The 10,625-nt window shown below is 37.9% G+C and overlaps 1 protein-coding gene across 1 annotated transcript; it reads right to left on the reverse strand.

Moving 5' to 3' along the window:
• Nucleotides 1-360: 360 nt before the first annotated feature.
• Nucleotides 361-9,901, reverse strand: hacd2 (3-hydroxyacyl-CoA dehydratase 2). Its single transcript, XM_085384474.1, has 7 exons — nt 9,701-9,901; nt 8,151-8,268; nt 7,286-7,304; nt 4,631-4,719; nt 3,951-4,072; nt 2,332-2,510; nt 361-1,122 (listed from the first exon to the last, which is right to left on the reverse strand). The coding sequence occupies exons 1-7, from the start codon at nt 9,823-9,825 to the stop codon at nt 1,040-1,042; spliced, it is 735 nt and encodes a 244-aa protein (XP_085240600.1). The 5' UTR covers nt 9,826-9,901; the 3' UTR covers nt 361-1,039.
• Nucleotides 9,902-10,625: the final 724 nt, after the last annotated feature.

Below are 10,625 nucleotides of genomic sequence, written 5' to 3' on the forward strand. Positions count from 1 at the left end.
ACACTAGGAGCTTAAAGGAGCAGGAATGCTTTAATCTTGACGCTTAAAGTATAATTTAAATGAAGCTAACAATGCTATAAACATCCAACAGATTAAAGAAACAAAAGGCAGAAAAATGATGGATGTGCACAGGAAAAAAAACAAAAACAGGACTTGTCTAGTCACAGGAATTAGTGTCTGAACCACCTGGACATCAAACAATGAAGAAATCAAAGGACACGGCTCACAGTCATCACTTGAAAAGCCAGGAAACTTTTAAAGCTTTTAGAGAGTAAACATAAACTAAGCTGAGGCAGACTCCACAACCACAAACAAGCAAACAACGGCTGAGAGGAATAAAATGGACAGGAAAACCCAAGCATGCAAGCATGGAATGAAAGGTTTATTGAACTAAATCAGGAATGTAATCAAACCTTTAAATAAAATAAATGACAGAACACAAACATCTGGACCACAGTTTGCAGCAACGAACACTGTACCTGCAAATCCTACAGACACCAATTTTCAGTACTAGACTTCACATCGTTCTTTCTAAAGCAAAGCGTCTTAAAAGAAACCAAAAAACGAGTCGTGGGGAGGCAACAAATCTACTCTACTTTTTTTTTTTAAGTTTCATTTAAAAAGAGGGGAAGGGAAGCGGGGAGAGGTATGAATTATATCACTGTATAATTCGAATCAAGCTTTACGTGATGGAGCTCTGCTCACTGCTCAGACAGCCGCTCGACTGTACCCAAGTCAAAATACAGATCCTTCACAGCTGCAAGCTCTCTGACTAAACAAAATAATAATGAATAATATGAATAATATAAAAGAGAAAAAACAAAACAAAAAGATAACACCAGTTCTTTGTGTACAACCAAAACAACGGCTGTATTAAAGAAAGTTACTTGATAATTGGACCGTCTGCCAGGTCAGTTCTGGCAGTTTAAACCTGGTCGGGTTTCCAATAAGCGTAATTTTGTTCCTCGTTTATTTGATGTTTTGGTTTCTTTTTTCATTTTCTCCCCCCTCGTTTGAATCTTGCTGAATGCCGCTGGGCTCACTCCACTTTGCCGTAGTCCTCTATGTGACCCAGCACCTTCTTCCTCTGCCGGATCATGTGGAAGTAGAGCTGGGGAAAGACTGGGAGAGGCAGGGGGAAAGAACAAATTAATACATTCTCCAATAAATGCTGATCAGTGCACCAACTCCTATTCAAGTTACAGTTAAGTCAAAGTGCAGATGTTGAGTGCTTAAGAGAACACGTTCACCACTGAGAAATTACACACAGACCACTAAACAACAACAACAAAATATGAACCAACTTTCTATCTACACATTTCCTACAATACCACAAAAAAGGGGAAAACTATAACCAGTTGCAATAGATTCCACATGCATATCTAATAATGTGACCACTGAGTGCATAATATTGTAATTATGCCTTTGATATGCGCGTTTATTTTTTCTTTTAAAAACCCCACTAATTATGTAATAGCTTATGTCATTATGGGTCTGTGTCCACAGGCAGCTGAAAGCAGCCATGACCTCATTTTCAGCACCCTTCTCTCAGCACTTATTGTTGCTAGGATACAAAAAACATTTTCTTCAGATAGAGATCGTAAATAACCGGGCTGTCAGAGACAACTAGGACCAAAATCCCTTTCACTGTTGTTGACAAGGTTGATAACATAAGTCCATCACTTCTCACTCATCAACATCCTATTTGGTAGCTGCAGCCCCGAAACCTTCAACTTAAACATGGCAACATCAGATTTATTGCCAAGAAGTATTATTGCAACAAAGAAATATCCAACCATTTCCTAACTTTTCATGCCATGTTTAGTTCTTTTCTCAGTTTTACAGGCTCTCTGTTGTGAAATGTGTAAATATTAGGGTGGCCACAAACAAGCAGCACTCAGCTCATAGCAGTCACCAACCAACAGTAGTGAATCCTTAAGTGCAATTCGCATACATAAGCAGATTTCTAGTGTTTTAAGGGCAAAACTGCCTTCCCTGTTCAAAAGAAAAGGGAACACTTTTTTTGATTTCTTTTTTAATTTAGCACTTTAGTACTACATCTCCTAAGTGAAAAAGTAAAAGCCTCTAAATGAAGTTATGAGAGTGAGAAATGCTTTGCAACATGCAAAAAGCCATCTGAAGATGTGACTGAGAATCCTCCCACAGGGAGCTCTGCATGTTTGATTAGGAGTCTGCAAATATTTTTCAAAACTAAATGTCTAAAATGGCATTTATTGATCAGTTTCTGATGCAAAAAAAAAAAACCCTGCAAATGAACAATGGGCTATTTCACTACACAAGGTAGAATGGAAAGTCTCGCCTTTGACTTACGGGGAATGTAGGAAATCATGATGAGGATGAGGAAGGTGTAGTAGTCGAAAGAGAAGTTGTACTTGTTGGGTAAGGTAACAGAGTACAGGCCTGTCTTCTGCACGTATGGCAGCGCTGCATAGATAGTCAGCAGTTCCCCAGTCACTCCCATGGGATACAACACGATGAAGAAGGTGTACCTACAGTACAGAGGTTTATTAATGAGAGGGGAAGGGAAAGAAACAATTAGCCTCATCACTTTATCGTTTATTTGCTGTTTTAGTAACAGGAAGCAGTATCGTAGTAAATCATTCCCTAAAACACTAAGTAAGAGGTGATAGAAAACATTAAGAGTAATAATGCAAAGCAGCATTTAGAGTATTAAATCTGAAATCACGCAGAAATCATTGACATGATTTAAATATATACTGTGACACAAACATAAAGCAACAGCAGGTGCAAAAAATGCAACTCAAAAAGATCCTAAATCATTGAAGTGTTAAGCAATCACATGTTTTAAACAGAAAGAAGCAAAGTTTGCAATTAAATATGACACGTGCACACAATGAAGATGTTGTCTTCTACAGAGAGAAAACTCTTCATCTGTCTCTTCTATAACTTGCACTCCAAACCCAGCAACTGTCTTCCGTGATCCTACAATGAATTTTCCACAAATGCACAACAAATTTCTGTCTCTCAGGGCTCACGTCAAACTCAGAGTTGAACACCAATATAGCAATGGTCCCATTTGCTTCCTAGCAACAAAGACCTCGGGGAGGGAGGCTCTTAACCACTGTTGCCTTGGTTGTAGATGCAGACAGAGAGAGGCTTGTGTTTTAATTGTTGAAGCACAAGCTTTTCTGCATGTTTGATGACATCGACGAAATAATTTGGCAGTGTTTGACGTAATGTGATGAACAGCGACTCCTTACTGCTTTAGCATCCTCTTTTCACGCAATACGACCTTAAGATTTTCATTCATAAAGGATTGAATTAGGTTTGAAAAGAGGTCAAGTAAACAAAAACATTAATCAATTATTTTCCTTTAATTACATTAATTACATTTATTATTTTGTTTGGAAAACAGGCTGAGAACTAACAGTGGAACACCCAAGGAGTCTATTTTTATTGCATTTTTTATGTAATTATTAACAGATTGAAATTTGTCCTGACTGAAAGCATTATTAGCAGCTTGGTGGCTTTGTTCTCTAAGGACCTGACTCCAGTCAGCCATTTCTGTTTATCTTTGCATCGATCAACTAACAGGTAAAAGGTTGAGCCACAATGCAATTCAATAAATTTGAATTTGCATATTATCATTTTGATAATATGCAAAAAAAAAGGACAAATAAACATAAGCAAACAAAGAGAAACAAGTTAAGAAAAATGAAATAAAATATGCAAAGCAAAACATAAATAAATATATTTTTTTTAAAAATCATTAATCATGTAATTCTTAAGATGATGATGAAAATATATTTAAACACAGGAAGCAGATTAAATATTAAGAATTTAAAGAAATTATTAATGCCTTTTTTATTACTTTAGTTCAGGTTGTTGTTTATTATTTCATCTTTTATTCTTACTTTTAGCACTTTCAGTCCTCCATTGGATGAAAATACTCTTTAATTATTTCTTACCTAGCCCATTTGATGAGGTATGGCAGGTGATTGAGCAGGCTGAAGGTGTAGAAGGAGTAGCGGATAATCTCTGTGACAGTCCAGGCTGTGACAAACAGCAGTACACTGTCCTCACTTTGAACCTGCGCACACACAGAAAAAGAAGGATGATGGAGGGAGAACAGGCGAACAGACGGCCTTGCATCATGTTACAGTAGTTACTCTGCTGTAGGCCAAACTTGACTTTCCCCCCTCACAGAACCATGCTGTTTGTTTCAGATGCTCAGATCACACTGCAGGCCAACATTCACTATCCTTAAATATTATTTTAAAAACAACGTACATTTTATGTTAAAGAGACAAGCGCACTATGCATTAATTCACTCTTCTAAATACACCCTAGAAATGCATTCACGTAAAGGGGAAGAGAGAACAGTTTGAGAGAAATGTCAGTGCATCATCATTCAGACAAACAGGAAATAAAACCCATCAGAGATTAGACAGATGCTGTCGATTCATTCCTGCAGCCTTACAGCAAAACTGTAATGTTACTTACTCGTTTACTCCTCTTCAAGCTACAAACAGGGCAAACAGTAGATCAGCTGGTCAATTTTGAATTTAAGTGAATGAAACAATGTAGAAGGACGGTGTAATTCAAGTTCAGTTTACACAAGTAGCAAAAGGAAAGAAACTCGCTGTACCTCTCTGACACTGTGCGTGACAGCCCACGTGAGGAAGACCCGGGACATGACCTGGAATCCAGTCAGGACCACAGAGGATGGTACGATTCCTGGGAGATGAGGCAACACACAAACACTGAACATATAAGCATGCAAGACTACTGGTTTTAGTACAGCTGACTAAAACTGTCCTCTCTTTGGTACACCCTTTCAGCTATACAGAAAATCTATTCATGTCTACACAGTCACTTTCAGAACATTAATTGTAAAGCGCGGAACATTTCTGCAATGCACCAGCTGCCGTCCATCAGCTATAGACAGGTTAACCTTGAAAGCCTGCAGACGCTCTGCATGTACACTGTGTTAACTCACACTTCACATGTTTTAGCTGCTCCTCTGTACGGGTCAAATGCATGGCAGTCACCAAGAGCTCTGTTTGCCCAGTGACAATTCCAGTAAAGTTTGATCGAAAGAAAGAAAGAAAATAGATGAATCTGTCCTAAGTGATGACAAAAAAAGAAGAAAAAAAGACGAAGAAAGAATATGTTGTTTTCAATAGTTAATTCAGTTTAATTCTGAATATTAAACGTGTTACACCTGTCCTGATGTATAGTTTTGTTTTGTTTTTTACTAGCAGTATGTAGCACGTAAGGGCTTAAACTGCTATAAGGAAATATTAAGCACTTTTATTATATTTTTGTATACTTTGTATACAACTTAGTTACAAATGTGTAACACAAACAAAGGTCCATACCAAACAATGAACCATTTATTAACATCTGTGCTCCTTTAAATCAATATTCGGCCCTGCAATCATAGATCAGAGCACAACTATATTTGAGCCCACGTTCATTTTGGCCTCAGCTACACATCTGCAAAGCTTTGTGGCGGTACCTTGCACAGTTATGACTTTACCACACTAACAAAATGTGTCCACAGAGTGACAGACAGACATGTAAACACTTGCCACAATGTCTAACCACCTTTGTGGGAGTTCCTAGGAACCTCAAGGGTCATGTGTTGTTATGGTGGGACTAAGCTTCCATTCACAGTCTAAATGTAGCTTTTCACTAAAATTTAAAATTGCTAATAATAATAATCATAATAATGTAATTTTTAAAGTAGTACATTTGAGAAAGATGCTGATGAGAGACTTTGTGAGTAACATATCCACATATAGGACAGTTATAAATGATGATGCAGTGTGTGTGTGTATGTGGACAGCAGCCTCGGGTAGCCTGTTTACAGTATGAAAGGTCAGTTAGCTTTAGCTTCAAATCCCAGATAACGGAGAGAAAGGTTTGTGCATTACAACCGTGGCCAACCGGGCCACAGCCACTCTCCTCATCACATTAACGCCACGTAAGCAAACAGCTTCTCTGCCCTCTTTTTTTGTACACACTTCAGATGTGAAAAGGTTTTGTTTGTCTGTACATATTTACATCTGACTTACATCTACAAATGCGATTTCACGACTCATAATTATGTCTTCTGTCAAAACTGTAAACTGAGATATCAAGCTTTGTTATCCGATTTGTCAATATGAGATCTGCAAACATGCGTTGCCCAGTAAAAAAAATGACGTTATAATAACTGACGTGTTTGAGGATCAAACAACAAGGTGCAACTGGGTGTCTGTGTTCCAGTAAAGATGAGTTAACTTGGTTGTGAAGGTCAAAGATTTCACAAATTAAACTACATTTTTCAAACCTCTGGAATAAATAGCACTGGTTTAGAAAAGAAACGAGCCAACTACAAATTTAAAACCACCCAAATGTGTCATTAACTAAACAGCCATCAAGGTTACTTCATATTCTGTTCGGAATGTAAACAACAAACATCTGATACTCGATTTCTCCAGCATCTTTAACATATTTCACCCTGTAGCAGAGGTAACTGAAGGTCATACTGAGAAAAAGTGAAGTAAATTTGAGTCACTAGAAGAGTTTTAATGCTCGCTGGATCTGGACTATCTGGAACTGGTCTAATGGGAAGCACACCAAACAGTCTCCCAGAGGATGTTCCCTCTTTTGGGGATAAAATCAGAGAGCTGCCTAAAATACTTACACCATATTAAACGCTGAATACACATATTTATGTGCCATGGGTTTAAGGCATGATCAAATTTATAAAATACAAACAATCAATGTACTCCATTTCTGACACGGGTACCTAGCTTACAATATGGAAGAGGAAATATGTGAAAAAGTTCAAGGGGCCCGAATACTTTTGCAAGCCACTGTATTTGCTTCTGTATTTATAACTGTGTTTCAGTGGGCAGCGTGTGGCTCAGTGGTAAGGACTAACGCCTGGGAGCTTCTTCTGTGTGCAGACAGTGTTCTCTCGCTGTGCTTGTGTGGGTTTTCTCCAGGAACTCGGGCTTTTCCCACCATCAAACAAACCCACATTAGGTTAACACTGCCTCACAAACAAAGGTCGTTCAAGAATTTCCCTTCCTTGTTTAAAAAAAAGAAGCTTAATCAAATTAAACAGCTGTTTTTAAGCATTTCTGCACATTACCCTTTGAAGATATATAAAACTTTAGTCCTGGGTACTTGGTGAGGAAGCTTTACCTAAAAGGATGACTGAATGGATGGATCTAAATCTAATCTGTGCTTCACTGGTGACACGAAGCAAGTGTAAGTGAGGGAAGGTGCAGTCTGAGGAGAAACTCACCTACAGCACAGTGCAGTATCTGTAAAAGAGGAAAATGATCATAGAAATTGACTCAATCTGTTTCTGGAATAAAGTACACGGACACATTTTTAACTCTAGCTACTGTTGGTCCAGTTTATACGCAGAAGAACTCGAAGATTTCCTATAAAAAATGTTCCAAATACCTACCCCGTTAATACATTATATATTCTATTGAAACAAAATGCTGAGAGTCACTGAACCAAGTCAAAAATCATTGGTCCTATTTTTGATCACCTAACTAAGCTGAGGTCGGTAGTGCATGTGTCATTTGATGAATGGAATATATTGACTTTAAGTATACAGTGCGTATGGACAGCATCACTGCAACACCTCTAACACTCACTACACACATCTGGGTCAGTATGTGTGTTAGCATGACCACTCTAAACACATGTAAGGCTAAAAGAATGTCTACATACATTTTTTAACCTAGTGTTGAAAAACATTAGAAAATGATATTCATTTGTAGTTTGCACCAAACTATAATTTTAGGATCTTAAAATAGAAACTAAAATCTTTAAGTCATTAACTGTGTGGCTTCAACATGGTACGGAGAGGCATGTTAAGTTATCAGTTATCAGGGCATACCAAACTCTGAAGAGAATCAAAGACACTGTTAGACACTGTCCATTATTAGTTTGCCCTATATGTGTCAAAAGGCTAATGCTGGATTAATAAAATGGTTTTTTTCCTCATTACTAGTCTCTACATACAAAACTGATAGTGTGTGCTGATATGAGCAATAGTAGTGACCTCTGAAATAATACCACATATTCAACAGACCATACACCTGCTGCATGCTCAGTTTTTATCAGTTATGCCACACCTTTAGTGGTTATCTCACCTCGAGAACAGCTCCAGTCTGAAAGAACTTCAGAGGTTTCTCTATGGAGTAATACAGCCCATGGTAGCTTCCTCTGGCCAGGTAAGCTCGAACCAAACCCACAGCTATCACCAGCCACCTAAACAGTAGAGGAAAATGCAATGCGGTCACTTCATAAATGAAAAACAAGGCCTACCAGATGATCTTGCTGTAGAAATAAACATCTTATGATGCGTCTGTAGTTTATGTGACATACAGTCAAAAGCAGCCATTAAAACAGCTGCGATTTTTGCATCTTTTGGCAAACATGTGCACACAGACAAACACAACACACACACACAGGTAACAAGTTATAGAAAAAAAATATTTAAGAGGTCTTATTACTGGGTGCTTAGTGGTGGTGCTGGACCACCTTGTGCTACCATTCTTTGTATATATTTTTCCTCATTTCAAGGATTGGTCCCTGAGCTGGAAATGTCAGACGCGAACTAAATAAAAATAATGTAGTTAAGATTAATTCAGAGAAAGTTTCATTTCACACTCTGGTTTTAATGACTCTTAATCTCCGTCTTGGCTGCATTTGATATCAACTCTGGGGCCAGTTAGGCAGAAACTGAGCAGGTCTGCTTAGCGGCTGTGGCTGAATATGCAAAACCGTGCCTGCGAAAAAACACCCTAAGTGCTCAGCACAAAGCAAGCACTGTACAGGCCGTCAATACTGAGGAGGGTAAATGTGGCCTAACTGGTTGGAACAGTCAGCAAACAAGTCACCATTCAATTGTGCAACAGTCTGAAAATCAGAGCAATAAAATCTGCAAAAGGATTACTGTGTACACGGTTCAAGATAACTACCATTTGAAAAGCTAAGAAAATATGTTTGCATTATTAAAAATGCAAAACAACAACCTCCATCACAATCGTATTCTTTCTCCAAACATACACTTTAAAAAACAACAACAACAACTCATTTGTAGGTTTAAAAAAAATCTCATTTAAATCACCGAATTGTCTTTTCAGTCCTTAAAAAGATTACTTTATTTTAATATTATAAACTATCACATGTGGTTTTGGTAACATTTACGATAATCTTTCTTTCATTTTCATAATTCTCTCTCATTCATTTGAGCGGGTGCTAAATAAACAAAAATCAATCTCAGTAATCCAACAAAACAGCATGTCCAATGCGTGAATCCGCACTTTCTGACATAAAACAACTAAAAAAAACCCCGCACACAATGAATATCTGTCATAATATTCCTGTACTGTATGGAGTAGCGTCCCGTCAGTCACAATTAATGTCCACGCCAGGTGGCTGTCTGTTGCTCCTCTAATGTTAATCTTTGTAAGCCGTTGGATGCAGGAGGAACAACGTCCAAAGTTGTGCTTCTCCTTAGCGCGCTTAGGCATGTTTATGACATTAATAACTGCAAAAAACTGGAAGAATATTAACGCTGTAACACTACAATGGGGAACTCCTTCGCCCATTATTTAGCACAGCCCATCAGCACCACCAGAGACATTTCTATCATCCACCACCCAGCAGCATTAGCACGAGGAAACACGCTACGTACCCCGCTGTCATAACAACGTTGTAAATGACGAGATATGCCGTGGCCAGGGCACCGGGTCCCTTCTTTCTCTTCGCAGCCACATCGCCGTGGGCCGCCTTGCTGGTTCCCGAAGCAGCTGCCGACATAACTGCAACTATCAACGGTCTCCGCTCCTGAACGACGGCGGGTGTCAGGAAAGGAACATGGGCCACACCAGGAAGTGTCGTACTGAAACGGGATGTTCGCTCCACCTCACTTCCGTCTTCGTTTTGAGAAGCGTAGTTTAAAAATAAATAAATAAAAACAATTAAATAAATATTCATTTTTTAAACATCAAAAATATATGTATTTATTCTCTTATTTAAGTTTATTATTTTAAAATATTTTTATTTGCCTTATTTAACTAAATTACTGCCCGCAAAGTGTGCAGGATCACTGAGTTATCATCGTCAGGTCCTGTGACTGCAGGTGGCGGTTTGTGCCACCCTGTTTCAGGGGCCTGGTTTGTGTTTCTTCACATTGCCTTATTCGTTTTCTAAATAATGAATAATTTTCTGCGGCAAATAAGTGGCACAGAATATTTGATTGTTCTGACTTGGAATTTCTAATCAGCAATGAAAGTATCGTTATGGAGGACCCAATGTTTAAAATATTTATTTATTTATGTATTGCTTCTGAGTGTATTCAACCTTTAATAAACCCCCAGTTTATTGTTCTCCTTCTGATTTGATTTAATCTTATTTACTTTATTTTTATTTACTTTATATTTATTTTTATTTACTTGCGTACTTATTCTTACATACATTTATTTATTTATTGTTTTAGGCATTTATTTCTTTGAACATAATTACCACAGCTTCTTTGTATATGTACAAGGACAGTAAAGGCCTATTCTATTCTATTACATATTTTCAGGAATACTGAACATTTCACCAGCAGTCAGAAA

Source organism: Rhamphochromis longiceps, linkage group LG16 (genome assembly GCF_057381845.1).
Source record: "Rhamphochromis longiceps isolate RC_006_pf linkage group LG16, R_longiceps_female_GT1.1, whole genome shotgun sequence".
Taxonomy (NCBI): Eukaryota; Metazoa; Chordata; class Actinopteri; order Cichliformes; family Cichlidae; genus Rhamphochromis; species Rhamphochromis longiceps.